The 16660-nt window shown below is 44.2% G+C and overlaps 1 protein-coding gene across 1 annotated transcript in view; it reads left to right on the top strand.

Moving 5' to 3' along the window:
• msh3 (mutS homolog 3 (E. coli)) overlaps window positions 1-16660 on the top strand; it is a 266392-nt gene that overhangs the window by 205945 nt on the left and 43787 nt on the right. Inside the window, exon 21 of the mRNA XM_063068557.1 lies at window positions 4374-4560. Coding sequence (XP_062924627.1) covers window positions 4374-4560 — 187 coding nt within the window. The remainder of the gene's footprint in view (window positions 1-4373; window positions 4561-16660) is intronic.

Raw genomic sequence — 16660 nt, 5'->3', positions numbered from 1 at the left:
CTGCTGCTCTGATTTCCTCCTGGTTCCTTACACATTCCAAAGACTTGCAGGTTAGTGGGCTAATTGGTGACGTGGGCCCAATAGGGTGGTGCGGTATAGATAAGCTGTATCTCTAATAAATAGCAACCTGTGGCCTGGTACAAAATGTTTGTAGAGTCCCTGCGGTCACTATTACCAGGACATGAACTGTAAGGTATAATTGTCAGCACTAATTTATCTCCTTATTTTTATTTCTATCTCCCCAGTATTCATCTGCCCTTCTCCTGAGTGCTAATATGACTTTGGTCTTTAACAACGACATTGTTGATCACCTTTCACTGGCCTGTTTGGGACCAGTCAGATACTTGGCTTAGACGTACCATTTTCCCAAACAGCAGCATTTAAAATCTTTTGATCCTCAGTGCACAGCTGTCACTGTGCCCTCGAGATAAGGCTCATTTGGAATCCAAATGCAAAGAATTTGTGCAAACCTAATTCTGATAATACTATGGGGAGTGACGTTTTAATGACATCCATTGGTCATATTTGTTCTTCAATTCCCAGAACATTAAATAACCTCAATGAAGTTAAATGTTTTAGTCAATGGCATCTACCTCCTCTGAGATTCTAATGTGTAAAAGTCAGATTTGTACTATTGGTCATTAAAGTTAGAGACTAGAATTTCTGAAATTCGTGTCAGTCCATTTAAACCTTCCTATTATGATCACCATCATAATCTCTGTGCAGCTTATTTGTTACTGTTTTATTTATTGGCCTTTGCTACAAATATGATTTGCAGTTCTGTCACCGCACTACAGGAAGGATATGGTCGCATTAGAGAGAGTGCGGAAGAGATTCACCAGAGTTTGGCTGAAATGCAGGGTTTTACTTATAAGAAAAGATTGGATAGGCTGGTTTGTTCTCTCTGGGGGGTAGGATGCAGGCGACCTCAGAGGTTTATAAAGTTGAGGGTCATAGATAGAGTAGGTCAATCTCTTCCCTTGGCTGAAGGCATCTAAAATAAAGGGGAACAGGTTTAGAATGGGAAGGGTAAGGTTTACAGGAGATCAGAGGGGTAAAATATGTTTTGTTTTAGCGATACGGTGCAGAGTAGTTCCTTCCAGCCCTTCGAGTCACACTGGCCCAGCAACACCCGACAAACCTGATTAACACTGACCTAATGGCCTCTGCCATCCGATTTCTAACACTACCTCACTACTTTTATTATTTTTATTTTTTACACTACTTACTTAATTTAACTATTTAATATTTATCTACTCGCTGTAATTCATAGTTTATTTTTCTCTAGTATTCTGTATTGCATTGTAGTGCTGTTACAGAGGCAACAAATTTCACAACATATGCCAATGATATTGAAACTGATTCTCATTTTGATTCAGTGACCAATTTACGTGCCTTTGTAATTGGACAATCAGAGATACCATACAAAATGGTGCTGTAATTGAACTCTGAACTCTGGAACGCCCCGAGCCGTAATGACGGCGTGCTATCTGCTACGTTACCATGGTGCCCCACCGTGTGTGTGTGGCGGTTGTATCATACAAAGTGGAGAAGCAACGCCTCATATTTCTTCTAGGTAGCCTCAACCTGATGGCATGAAGATTAATTTCTCCTTTCGGTGATTGAATTCCACTCCTGCTCCGTTCCTCTTCTGTGCTCCGCTCCTCTTCTGTTCCCCACTCCAGCTTCTTACCTCTCCTCACCTACCTATCACCTATTATGTCCTCTTTGTGTCTGTCCTTCTTCCCATTGTCCCATGGTCCACTCTCCAATCATCAGACCATAAGACACAGGAGCAGAATTAGGCCATCTGGCCCATCGAGTCTACTCCGCCATTCAATCATGGTTGTTCCTTTTTTTTCCATCTCCTCAACCCCAGTTCCAGACCTTTTCCCCCATAACTTTTGAGGCCATGTCCAATCAAGAACTTATCAATCTTTGCCTTAAATACACCCAATGACCTGGTCTCCACAGCTGCATGTGGCAACAAATTCCACAAATTCACCACCCTTTGGCTAAAGAAATCTCTCCGCATCTCTGTTTTGAAAGGACGCCCCTCTATCCTGAGGCTGTGCCCCCTTGTCCTGGACTCTCCCACCATGGGAAACATCCTTTCCACGTCTACCCTGTCTAGGCCTTTCAACATTCGAAAGGTTTCGATGAGATCCCCTCTCATCCTTCTGAATTCCAGTGAGTACAGACCCAGAGCCATCAAACATTCTTCATATGATAACCCTTTCATTCCTGGAATCATTTTTATGAACCTCCTCTGGACCCTCTCCAATGCCAGCACATCTTTTCTAAGATGAGGGGCCAAAACTGTTCACAGCATTCAAGGTGAGGCCTCACTGGTGTCTTATAACGCCTCAACATCCCATCCTTGCTTTTCTATTCTAGACTTCTTGAAGTGAATGCTAACATGGCATTTGCCTTCCTCACCACTGACTCAACCCGCAAGTTAACCTTCAGGGTGTTCTGCACAAGGAGAACAGATTCGTTATTCTCCAGCCCTTTACCTTTCCTACCCATCTGGCTTTCACCTATCATCTTCTAGCTATCCTTCTTGCCCTTCTGTCATCTTCCCCCTTCCTTCTCAATCCTGAAAAAAGGGTCTCGGCCTGAAACGTCGACTGTTTATTCATTTCCATAGATGCTGCCTGACGGGCTGAGTTCTTCCAGCATTTTGTGTGTGTTGCTCTGGATTTCCAGCAAATGCAGACTTCCTCATGTTTATGATTTGTTGTCCTGTATTCAACTTTCTTTTCGATTCCCCCCCCCCCGACTCATCCCACTGACTGCAATTTTGTCCTATCATTTTCCTCTCCTTTCTCACAGTCTCACTACCTACTGTACCTACTTGTATATCAACTACCTCATCCTCAACTCTTATCATTCCGGTTCCCAACCCCCTGCCAAATTAGTTTAAACCCTCCTCAACAGCTTTAGCAAACCTGCCCACAAGAATATTCGTCCCCCTGGAGTTCAGGTGTAACCCTTTCTTTTTACACAGGTCATACCTTCGTCAGAAGATCTCTCAATGATTCAGAAAATCTGAAACCCTGCCCCCTGCACAGTTCCTTGGCTACTCAGTCATCTACACTATCATCCTATTCGTGCCCTGACTACCCTGTGGCACTGGGAGTGACTCAGAGATATATATCTCCCACTTTCTTATTCTGACTTGTTCCTTCTTCCTTTACAACCCTGATGAAGAGTCTCAGCCCAAAACATTGACTGTTTATTCCCCTCATTAGATGCTGTCTGGCCTGCTGAGTTCCTCCAGCGTTTTGTGTGTGTTACTCTGGATTCCCAGCATCTACAACACCTCCTGCATTTAGATGATATTCTGCCTTTAGACACCCCTCACTAAAGTGCCAAATCTCTCATTTCCCTATGTGATGACTTCTCATTCCCTTATTCAGCCACATGCAGGCTCGTAAAATCCTCATCAACACATGCCTTCCAACCTATTGTCATGCCAATTCATACAAATAGGGCACTACAGCACAGTACAGGCCCTCTGGCCTGCGATGTTGTACGGACCTTTTAAACTACTCCAAGATCAATCTAACCCTTCCCTCCCACATAGCCCTCTGTTTTTATCTCATCCATGTGCCTATGAGAAAAGCTAACATCCATAATATTTTGAGACATGATCCCTGCTAAAATCATACTGTGTTGTTTGCCATTGGAGAGGATCCAGAGGAGGTTGGTCAGAATGATCCCAGGGATGAAGGGATTAATGTATGAGGAGCACTTTAATGCTCTAGGCCTTTACTTGGTAGTGTTTAGAAGAATGAGAGGTGATCCCATTGAAACCGATCAAATCTTGAAAGACCTACAGCAGATGGAATAGATGTGGAGAGAATGTTTCCTATAGTGGGGGAGTCTAGGACCACAATGCATGCGTCAGAATAGGACATCTCCTTAGAACAAGGAGGAATTTCTTTAGCCAGCAGGGTCTGGAATTCATTGTCGCGGACGGTGTAATTGAGTGTATTTTAAGCAGAGGTTGATAGGATCTTGATGAGTAAGGGTGTCAAAGGTTACGTGGAGAAGGCAAGAGAATAAATCTCCTGAGAAGGATAATAATTCGGCCATGATTGAATGACGGAGCAGATTCGATGAGAAACCTTTTAGATAAGCACATGGATGATAGAAAAATGGAGAGCTATGTGGGAGGGAAGAATAGATTGATCTTGGAGCAGGTTAAAAGGTTGGAAAAACAACATAATGGAATGTGGTGTTCTACAGTGTGTTCTAAATGATAGTCGGCTATGCCTTGATTTTCATTGCCAATGGCGGCTGATGTGAAATGTTGATTTTGCTTTTTCCCTGTTGAATGTTCTAAAAGATTACATTTGCTTTTTCAGAATGGGAGCTTCTGACAACATCTACAAAGGTCAAAGTACATTTATGGAAGAGCTGAGTGAGGCAGCGGAGATCATTCGAAAGGCAACATCTCGCTCATTGATCATCTTGGATGAGCTGGGAAGAGGCACGAGTACTCATGATGGTATTGCCATTGCTTACGCCACCCTTGAGCATTTTGTAAAAGATGTAAGTAATTTTGCAGTGAGGGTTGAATTCCCAGAATACTGAAAACAACATTAAGTTGCAGAGCTACTGCCAAGTGTGAATCAATAAGTACAAACTGATTTTCATCGAGAGTTCTTCTAGAAGATGGATCTCAAGGTTGTATGTGATATACATAATTTGATAATAGATTTACTTTGAACTGTGAACTTTAACCGTTTAAATCCGGGTACTGGACTGCAACACTTTGACTCAGGGGGTGTCCCTGGTAACATATAGCGCAGTGGTCAGTGTAACGTGGTTACAGTGCTGGTGACCTGCATTCAACCCGGTTGCTGTCTGTAACAAGTTTACGTGTTCGCGTTCTCCCCATGATCACGTGGGAGTTCTGGTCCTCTCCCACATTCCAAAGACAAATGGGTTGGTAGGTCAGTTGGTCACATGGGTGTAACTGGACAGTGTGAGTTTGTTGGGACAGAAGGGCAAGTTACCGTGCCGCGTCTCACGATAAAACCAAACAGCAGCTTGTGGAAATGAGTTGCTATGGCCTGTCCCCATGCGTGCAGCCCCATGACTCTACAACAGTCACAATGACACCTCAACAGCAACAGCTCTGAGACCACAACTCGGGTAGGGAGAGTGTGCGTGTGCGTGCGCGCACACACAATGAAGTATGATGTCTGTGTAGTAGAGGGCTGACGAGACAAGGTTAAAGAGGAATGCTTCACACAGAAACATTTGGCACCAGAGCGATGCAGCCAGGCAAAGCAAAGTATTGTACAGTAGGGTGCACATTACTATAATATAGCCAGGGTGCCTAAGACTTTTACACAGTACTGTATTTGTCAACATGGAGCGGAAAATGAGTTTGTAAACCTGTCAGGAGCAAAGGATGTCAGAAATGGTGAGTGTGGAATGCCTTGGGAGGGCTGTGGGACAGGTGACAGAGAAGAAGTGACAGGGGCAGGCTCTCTCAGGTGCTTCCTGCTCCCTCCTCTCTCCCTTCTCCTTTTCCCAACCATGATTCCCCTCTCCCTGCCTCCTTCCCACTCTCAGTCCACAACAGAGACCCGTATAAGAATCAGGTTTATCATCATCACTCACGTGTGTCATGAAATTAGTTTCTTTTTGCGGCAGCAGTACAGTGCAATATATAAAATTGCAACAGTACTGTGCAGAGTGCCCAGGATGTTTGCGCAGTACTGTACATGTCTCACTGTCCACACGAGCTCAGATGAGGATCAGGATTAGGAAGGGCAGAGTACTCCTGCACCTGTAGGTGCACCACTCTCTGGGTGAAAACGTTTTCCCTCAACTCCGTTCTAAATGGCCTACCCCTAATTCTTAACCAGAGGCCCACAGTTTAAGAATTAGGGGTAGGCCATTTAGAACGGAGTTGAGGAAAAACTTTTTCACCCAGAGAGTGGTGGATATATGGAACACTCTGCCCCAGAAGGCTGTGGAGGCCAAGTCTCTGGATGCTTTCAAGAAAGAGATGGATAGAGCTCTTAAAGATAGCGGAATCAAAGGTTATGGGGATAAGGCAGGAACTGGATACTGATTGTGGATGATCAGCCATGATAACAGTGAATGGCGGTGGTGGCTCGAAGGGCCAAATGGCCTACTCCTGCACCTATTGTCTATTGTCTATTGTCTGTGGTGCATTTGCATTATCAGCTATTTGGTCAATGAAATTATGTCTGCCTTGTAGAATAAGGAACTGCTTTATTATCTCTGACATGCGTCATGACATTTGTTGCCTTGTGGCAGCTGTAATGTGCAAAGACAGAAAAAATACTAAAAATTACTTTAAAATCAAGTAGCTCGAAAGAAAAATCGTGAGGTGGTTTTCATGGGTTCGTGAGGTATGGCAGAAGGGAAGAAGCTGTTCCTAAAATACTGAGTGTGGGTCTCAACCTGCTATATCTCCTTTCTGACGGTAATGAGAAGAGGGCGTGTCCTGGTTAGTGAGGGTCCTTAATGATGGATGCTGCCTGCTTGACAGAAGGATTTGCGGGGGTTAGAGGTCAAGCCAGACTCTAGTCGTCTTCTCCATGCTCAAAGTCCAGCTGAGTTAGAATGGGACAAAGGACAGCCAGAGTCCAGGCCTCCATTCCACACTTGAAGTCTGGCAATGTGGACACGGGACAAAGGACAGCCAGAGCCCAGGTCATTGCTCTGTGTTTGAAGGCCAGAGGCATGGGTGGGTGACAGAGGACATCTGTGGATGCCGGGCTGCCCCAGGTCAGTGCATCCCGGGATCAACTGTCCGTGCGAGCAGGAGGCACGAGGGGGCGCAAGGGCTGGTGAGTCGGCAACTCATTATCGACTAGTCTGGGGATCAAAATGCGTACGTCAGGAAGTCTGGAAGTCGAAGCCTGAACACTGATGGTCTGTCCGTGTCCATGTGTGTGTGTCTACTGTATGTGTTTAAAAGGGGCTTGATTTGCTGTTGTTGTTCTGTTGCTTGTTGTGTTCGGTGTTGTTCTGCCAAACACTGTGGCCATGCTACATTGACGACACTTGTCGACTGCCCCCAGCACACCTTTAGGTTTTGTTGGTTGCTAATACAATTGACACATTTCACTGCATGTTAACATGCGGTAAGTAAATCTAAATATGAATCTGTGTAGGCAGGGATTAACTGCTCAGTGTTGGATTAGTGTTTCAGTTGAGGAGCAGAAGAAATTCCAAAAGCTTTCTTTTACCTTTAGAAATATTTCTTCCCGTTCGAGAAAAGTAACACTGCAGGCTTGGTTCTGTTATGTAATTGTTCTGCATAATTTATCACCACCTTTACAGTATGTTTCTGGATCATGTACAAGAATTATTTTTTCCAAAGTGAAAATTGACATTTACCCTCATCCAAAAAACTGGTGAAGTTTGTTTTTGATGGAAATCTTAATTTTGTGTTTACAACTTGCCTGTCACTCAAACACGACCTTTTCCGAGCTGAGTATCCATTTTGACGTCTTCAGATGTTGGAATGCTGATTGATCAGTGTTCACAGTAATGTTTCAGATCAATGCCATTCCGACAAAGGCCTTACCAGTGTATCCTGGCAACACATTTCTGTTTTGATAAGCTGTATTATGTTAAATTAAAACCATACAGTACTGTGCTAAAGTCTTAGCACATATATATAGCTAGGGTGCCTAAGACTTTTGCACAATTCTGTATTTGTCAACATGGAGCAGAAAGCGAGTTTGTCAGTCTGGTGGGAGCAAAGGATGTTGGGGATGGTGAGGGTGGAGTGTTGCCTGAGGGGTGTGGTACAGGTGGCAGAGAAGGAGTGCCAGGAGCGTGGGGAGGGGGTAGGGTGGCAGGTGTGCAGATACACCAGGCAAGGTCATTTGATACCAAACAATTGGTTTATTGATCGTTACAGAATGCCTCTCTTTGGTGCTTCCCTCTCTCTTCCTCTTCTCCCAACCATGATTCCCCTCTCCCTGCCCCCTTTCCACTCTCAGTCCACAATAGAGACCCAGATCAGAATCAGGTTTATCATCTCTCACGTACGTCATGAAATTTGTTTCTTTTTCGCAGCTGCAGCAGTAAATGACCCAGTAAAAGTTGAGATGAACTGCAGCTGAGTTTGACAGTTTACACAAGTTAACGTCGGATAATTTACTATGTCAAGGAAGATTACAGGAGTTTTTTCAAGCTAAAGTTAGATGGTAGGGAAATTGATATGACAGTGTTTCTGACGGATCTTTACCACCCTCCAGAAGAGATGTGGTAGCACTGGAGAGGGTGCGGAGGAGTTCATGGAACGTTGGATATCACAGCACCGTACGAGCTCTTGGGGTCCACGATGTTGTGCTAACCTTTTAACCTACTCTGAGATCAACCTATCGAAGAGTTTCATAAGAGCCCCTAATGTATCTGTCTCTACCACCAACCTGGGACGGAGTGGTACACTCAGAAGGACCGAGGACGTGATTGAGGAACTTAAATAATGAGGGGTGTAGATAGGTGGTCTGCTGGGAACCTAGGAGATAAAACTAGAGGGAAAAATAGGAGATTTAGAGGGGATATGAAAGGGATTTTTTCCTACCCAGGGAGTGATGAGTATGTAGAATGCACTGTCTGGGACAGTGGTGAGGACACAGTTGTGGACAGTCTTTGAGCACCATCTGTATTGAATCACCAAGAGGTAGAAGGCTGTGACCTTGTGAGTGTGGGGGGTGGGGTTAATATGGATGGGCACCCATTGGTAGGTCTCATAGCAGTGGGTCAAAGTGTCTGTTTCTATGATCGGCTGTCAGATTTCTGAATGGTCCAAAAACACCATCTCACTATTCCTCTTTTACACTTCCTATTGAATTTTTTTACTGTAAATTATAGTGATATTTTATGCTACTGGGGGAAGCCACAATGATTGTGTCTCTGGCACTGAGTCTGGCTCAGAAGAGAACGGGGGGAGAAGTGGAGAGCAGTAGTGGCAGAGGATTCCATAGTTCGGGGAGCGGACAGGAGATTCTGTGGAGGCAAAAGAGACACCCGGATGGAATGATGCCCTCCAGGTGCCAGGGTCAGGGATGTCTCAGATCAGGTCCAGAGCATTCTTAAAGGGGAGGGTGAGCAGCCGGAATCTGTGGTATATATTGGTACCCACGACATAGATAGGAAATCCTTTTTATGATTTGTAACTTCAAAACATTAAGCTAATTCAAGGAAGACACATTGATCTGAAAATGCAGGTCTGACTTGGTCTTTACTTTAAGTGCGGCACGCATGTATCACGTGGTAGCATGGTAACGTATGCAATTAACATATTTTTACGTATAACCCGTAATGAATTACTTAAATGATTGAGAATGTTTAATCATTTATACACACACAAGATTACTGGAATATTATTGAAATATTAAATACACAACTGTCCTGAAGAGAAAATATAAGGAATAAGATAGAAAGCTGACGAGGGTTGCTGTCTGTGCCATGCACCAGTGAAGATAAGAATAGGACAATTGGGCAGTTGAATGTGCAGCTGAAGAATTGGGGCAGGGTTTCAGATTTCTGGATTATTGTGGTCTCTTCTGGGGAAGGTATGACCTGTTCAAAAAGGACGGGTTGCATCTGAACTCAAAATGGACCAATAACCTTGCAGGCAGGTTTGCTAGAACTGCTGGGAAGGATTTAAACTAATCTGGAAGAGAGATGGGAACCAGAGCAAAAGGGTTTGAGGATGGGGCAGTTGGTATACAAGTAGATGCAGTGTATAGTGAGATTGTATAGACCTCCGGACAGTAGCCAGAACGTGGGATACAAATTACAATAGGAGATAGGAAAGGCACGTAAAAAGGGCAAAGCAACATTAGTCATTGGTGGAACTCAACATGCAGGTGGATTGGGTAAATCAGGTTGATGGTGGATTCAAAGAGAGGGAATTTGTAGAATACCTGTAAGATGTCTTTTTAGAGTAGTTTGTGGCTGAACCCACAAAGGGAAAGGGAAATTTGGATTGGCTGTTGTGTAATAAATTGGATTTGATTTGGGAGCTTAAGGTAAAGGAACCCTTAGGAGGCAGTGATCATAATATGATAGAATTCACCCTGCAGTTTGAGGAGGAGAAGATAAAGTCAAATATATCAGTATTACTGTGGAGTAAAAGGAATTATAGAGGCATGAGAGAGGAGCTGGCCAAAGTTGATTGGAGGAGGACACTAGCAGGGATGACGGCAGAACAGCAATGACTGGAATTTCTGGGAGTAATTTTGAAGGTGCAACATAGATAAATCTCAGAGATGATGAAGTATTTGAAAGGTTAGGATGTCACAACAGTGGCTGACAAGAGAAGTCAAAGACAGCATAAAAGCAAAAGAGAGGGCATATAATGGAGCAAAATTTAGTGGGAAGTTAGAGGAATGGGAAACTTTTAAAAACTAACAGAAGGCAAAAAAAAACCATAAGGAGAGAAAAGATGAAATATGAAGGTAAGCAACCAATAATATAAAAGAGGTTTCCAAAATGTTTTCTTCAAATATATTAAGGATGAGGTCTCAAGTTACTTGGAGGCATATGATAAAATAGGCAGTAGTCGACATGACTTCCTCTAGAGAAAATCTTGCCCGACAGGTCTGTTGGAATTCTTTGAAAAAATGACGAACAGGATTGACAAAGGAGAATTGGTTGATGTTGTGTGCTTGGATTTTCAGAAGCCTTTGACAAGGTGCCAGACATGAGGGTGCTTAACAAGCTACGAGCCCATGGCATTACAGGAAAGATTCTAGCATGGATAAAACAGTGGCTGATTGGCAGAAGGCAAAGAATGGGAATGAAGGGAGCCTCTTTTAGCTGGCTGCCAGTAACTAGCGGTGTTCCACAGGAACTGTGTTGGGACTGATTAGTTCTTTACCTTGTATGTTAGTGATTTGGATGATGAAGTTGATGGCTTTGTTGCAAAGTTTGCAGACAATATGAAGATAAGTGGGGGGCAGGTAGTTTTGAGGAAGTAGAGAGGCTACAGGAGGACTGAAACAGATTAGGACAATGGGCAAAGAAATGGCAGATGGAATACAGTGTCACAAAGTGTTCAGTAATGCATTCTGGTAGAAGAAGTGAAAGGGTTGACTATTTTCTAAATGGAGAGAAAATACAAAAAAAAAACGGAGGCACAAAGGGACTTGGGAGTCCTTGTACAGGATTCCCTTAATTTGCAAGTTGAGTCTGTGGTGAGGAAAGCAAATGCACTGTTAGCAATCATTTCAAGAGGTGAGGCCTCACTCGGAGTGTTGTGAGCAATTTTGGGCCATTTATCTTAGAAAGGATGTGCTGAAACTGGAGAGGATTCAAAGGTGGTTCACTAAAATTATTCCACAGTTGCATGACTTGTCATATGAAGAGGATTTGATGGCTCTGGGCCTGTATTCACTAGAATTCAGAAGAATGAGGGGTGATCTAATTGAAGCCTATCGAATGGTGAAAGGCCTTGACAGAGTGGATGTGGAGAGGATGTTTCCTGTGGTGAGAGAGTCTAAGACCAGAGTACATAGCCTTAGAATAGAGGGGCGTCCTTTTATAATGATGGTGCGGAGGAATTACTTTACCCAGAGAGTGATGAATCTGCGGAACTCTTTGCCACAGACCACTGTGGAGGCCAAGTCTATATGTATATTTAAGGTAGAGGTTGATAGATTCTTGATTGGTCAGGAAGGATACAGGGAGGAGGGGGGAGATTGCGGCTGAGAGGAAAATTGGATCAGCATTGATGAAATGGCAGAGCAGACGTGATGGGCCAAATGTCCTAATTCTGTTTCTATATCTTATGATTTTATATAAAGACTAAAAGAGGGGCAAGGGTGGATATTGGATCGCTGGAAAACAATGCTGAAGAGGTTGTAATGGTGGATGAACTTAAGTATTTTGTGTCCGTCTTCATTGTGGGAGACACTAGCAGTATGCCAGAAATTTGAGAGTGGCAGGGTGCCAAGGTGAGTGTAACTTCTGTTACTGAGGAGAAGGAGCTTGGGAAGCTGGAAGGTCTGAAGGACTAGATGGACTATACCCCAGGGTTCTGAAAGAGGTAGTTGAAGAAATTGTGGAGACATTAGTAATGATCTTTCAACAATCACGAGATTCTGGAAAGGTTCCAGGCAACTAGGAAATTGCAAATGTCACTCCACTGTTTAAGAAGGGTGGGAGGCGAAAGAAAGGAAATGAAGCCAGTTAGCCTGACTCCTATGCTCTGTCCGCCAGAGAGAGCAGGATCTCCCAGTGGCCACACATTTTGATTCCACGTCCCATTCCCATGTCTATCCATGGCCTCCTCTACTGTGGAGATGGAGCCACACTCAGGTTGGAGGAACAACACCTTATATTCCATCTGGGTAGCCTCCAACCTGATGGTGTCAACGTTAACTTCTCTAACTTCCACTGGTGCCCTGCCTCCCCCTCGTGCCCCATCCGTTATTTACTTATGTACACACATTCTTTCTCTCTCTCTCTCCTTTTTCTCCCTCTGTCCCTCTCACTATACCCCTTGCCCATCCTCTGGGTTTTCAGAGGTCCAAAGGGACTTGGGAGTTCTCGTGCAGGATTCTCTAAATGTTAACTTGCAGGTTGACTTGGTGGTTAGCAAGGCAAATGCAATGTTACCAATCATTTTGAATGAACTTGAATAAAGAAGCAATAGTGATGTAATGGTGAGGTTTTATAAGGCATTGGTCACACTGCATTTGGGATCTTATAAGCAGTTTCGAGCCCCTTATCTCAGTAAAGGTGTGCTGGCATTGGAGAGGGTCCAGAGGAGGTTCATGAGAATTATTCTGGGAACGAACGGGTTAATGTACGAGGAGCATTTTATGGCTCTGGGCCTGAACTTGCTGAAGTTTAGAAGAAATGGGGGTTGGGGGGGTTAATCTCATTGAAACCTATCGAATATTGAAAGGCCTAGATAGAATGGATGTGGAGAGGATGTTTCCTACAATGGGGGAGTCCAGGACCGGAAGGCACAACGTTAGAATAGAGGGACATCCATTTAGAACAGAGAGGAGAAGCAATTTCTTTAGCCAGATGGTAGTCAATCTTTCGAATTCATTGCCACAGATGACTGTGGTGGCCAAGTCATTGGGTATATTTAAAGCAGAGGTTCTAGACTCGATGGATTGAGTGGCCTAATTCTGCTCCTTTGTCTTATGGTCTTATAACAACAAATTTCACCACAAATGTTAGTGATAATAAGCCTGATTCTGATTTGGTGAGCCAGAAAACTCTGGGTTTTATTTGTTTGCGCACCTGATGAGATTCTGAAGCAAATCCAAACTGAGTTATACCTCTGCCTTTGCAATGTTCCCAGTTACTATGCAGAAAAGGGGACCAAATTATCATAGGTATAACAGTCAACTTTGTGGTAGAGTGTCAGCTTGGCACAGACAAAGATTGATCCCATACTTCCCATGCATTCTTAAAGGCTTTCCTTACCTGCTGATCCACTCCTACCGATTAGAGGTCTCCATAAGACCATAAGACATAGGAGCAGAAGTAGGCCATTCAGCCTATCGAGACTGTTCCATCATGGCTGATCCCAGATCCCACCCAACCCCGTACATCTGACTTCTTGCCATATCCTTTGATGCCCTGACCAATCAGGAAACTCTCAACTTCCACCTTAAATATACCCATGGACTTGGCCTCCACCGCAGTCTGTGGCAGAGCGTTCCACAGATTTACTTCTCTCTGGCTAAAAATATTCATCCTTAGCTCTGTTCTAAAGCGTCGACCCTCAATTTTGACGCTGTGCCCTCTAATTCTGGATAACCCCACCACTGGAAACGTCCTCACCACATCTACCCTATCTAGTCCTTTCAACAGTCAGTAGGTGTCACTGAGATCCCCCGACATTCTTCTAAATTCCAGTAAGAACAGGCCCAAAGCTGCCAAACTCTCCTCATACGTTAACCTCTTCATTTCCAGAATCATCCTCATGATCCTCCTCTGCACTCTCTGCAATGTCAACATATCCTTTCTGAGATATGAGGCCCAAAACTGTTGACAGTACTTCATTTTTGGCCTGACGAGTGTTTTATAAGGACTCAGCATTATCTCCTTGTTTTTAAATTCTATTCTCCTTGAAATAAATGCCAATGTTGCATTTACCTTCCTTACCAGAGACTCAACCTGTAAATTAACCTTCTGGGAGTCTTGTATGAGGACTCCTAAGTTCCTCTGCACCTCTGATGTTTGAACCTTCTCCCCATTTAGATAATAGTCAGCACTATTGTTCCTTTTATCAAAATCCATTATCGTACATTACCCAACAAGGTATTCCATTTGCCACTTTTTTGCCCATTCTTCCAATTTGTCTTAGTCCTGCTCTAATCGCATTGCTTCCTCAGCACTACCTACCCCTCCACCTATCTTTGTATCATCTGCAAACTTTGCTACTAAGCCATCAATTCCATTATCTGAATCATTGACCAACAATGTGAAAAATAGTGTTTCCAATACTGACCACTGAGAAACATCATTAGTCACTGGCAGCCAACCAGAAAAGGCCCCTTTTATTCCCACTCACTGCCTCCTGCCTATCTGCCATTCCACTATCCAGGCCAGTATCTTTCCTGTAACGCCATAGGATTTTAACATGTTAAGGAGACTTATGTGTGGCACCCTATCAAACACCCGAAAATCCCAAGTAAATGATATCCACCACCTCTCTTTTGTCTACCCTGCTTGTTACTTCCTCAAAGACCGCTAACAGATTTGTCAGGCAAGATTTTCCTTCCTCCCTTCTTAAAGAGTGATGTGACACTTGCAATCTTCCAGTCCTCTGGGACCATGCCAGAATCGAGTGATTCTTGAAAGATCATGACCAATGCATCCGTTATCTCTTGAGGAACCTCTCTCAGGACTCTGGGACGTAGTCCTTCTGGTCCAGGTGACTTATCCAACTTAAGACTTTTGAATTTGCCTGGCACTTTTTCCTTTGTAATAGCAATGGCACTCACTCCTCCTCCCTGATACTCAGAGACCTCTGGCACACTGCTAGTGTCCTCCACAGTGAACATAGGTGCATTAAATTCGTCTGCCCTTTCTTTGTACCTTATAACTACCTCACCAGCATAATTTTCTAGAGTTCCATTATCAAATCTCAGTTCCAATATAACAGAAAAAGCTTCTGGTATCCTGATTTATATTATTGGCTAGTCTGCCACATTATATTACATCTTTTCTCTTCTTACAGCTTTTTTAGTTCCCTTTTGTTGGATTTTAAAAGTTTCGCAATCCTCCAGCTTCCCACTCACTTTTGCTACCTTATATGCCCTTTCCTCGTCCTCTTGTTCTGCTTTTGTTTGCAGTGATAGGCTTTGGTTGTGTGCATGTGTGCGCATGCTGTGGAGGTGTTCTGCATTTGTGAACACCTAGCATACTTGTCAGAATGTAAGAACACGAACAGGAGCAGAGCACACCCTGTGGCCTATTGAACTGCTCATCCCTTCGGTATAATTCATGGCAACACACATGTAATGCTGGAGAAACTCGACAGGTCACATAGCTCCTATGGATAGGAGTACACTCCACCATCGGCATTGCATACCCACAGCTTATTAACCCTTAACGTGTGGGAGGAAACCCCACACGGTCACGGGAAGAACGTACAAACTCCTCACGGACTGGCGGGAATTGAACTCGGGTGTCATGCGCTGTAAAGCGTTACACTAACTGCCTGCACTACCGTCCTGAGTGTCGTCCTGAGGTTGTTCTTGGGCGTATTGAGAGTCATGGCAGAGCCTGATCAAAGTATTAAAGCTAGACTGGCTTGGCAACGAAAGGATTAATGAAGAAAACAAAACCAAAAAGAACATGGGAGAAGAGTTGTGAGGAGAGACTGGAACGGAGGAGGTTAAGAAGGGTCAAGAATGTTGAAAGGCATGGACAGAGTGGATGTGGCAAAGTTGTTTCCCATGATGGGGGAGTCTAGTACAAGAGGGCATGACTTAAGGATTGAAGGGCGCCCATTCAGAACAGAAATGCGAAGAAATTTTTTTAGTCAGAGGGTGGTGAATTTGTTGCCACGGGCAGCAGTGGACGCCAAGTCATTGGGTGTATTTAAGGCAGAGATTGATGGGTATCTGAGTAGCCAGGGCATCAAAGGTTATGGTGAGAAGGTGGGGGAGTGGGACTAAATGGGAGAATGGATTAGCTCATGATAAAATGGTGGAGCAGACTTGATGGGCCGAATGGCCGACTTCTGCTCCTTTGTCTTATGGTCTTATGAGTTAGGAAAGGTAAGTAATGGAGAACTGTTTCTATGTTGTGTTTCCAACCCTGTATCTAAGAAGCTTAGGTTGTGAAGTTGGAGATGCATCTCTACCAAAGGAGGTGTAAAGCGCTCCTTCTCTCCTCTAGCCTGCAGGTCATCCTTGGGCAAAGTTTATCACCCGCTTAGCTCCCCTCCCCCCGCCCCCCCACTCAGGGTCATGTGAAGCTATGGGACAAGGTGATGGATGTTCGTATGAGCAGCTGCAGCATGTCACAAGTCCTGGTTATGCGACCACTGACGCCAGACAGACAATCTCCGAAGAGTATTGATAATGGCTGGGGTCAGCTGTCTTCTAAAGGCACTGCCCAGAAGAAGGCAATGGCAAACCACTACTACTACTACTACGACGTCGACTCA

The sequence above is a fragment of the Mobula hypostoma genome, chromosome 16, assembly GCF_963921235.1.
Source record: "Mobula hypostoma chromosome 16, sMobHyp1.1, whole genome shotgun sequence".
Taxonomy (NCBI): domain Eukaryota; kingdom Metazoa; phylum Chordata; class Chondrichthyes; order Myliobatiformes; family Myliobatidae; genus Mobula; species Mobula hypostoma.
Note: the sequence above shows the minus strand (reverse complement) of the source record. Positions and strands in the feature narration are given on the sequence as shown.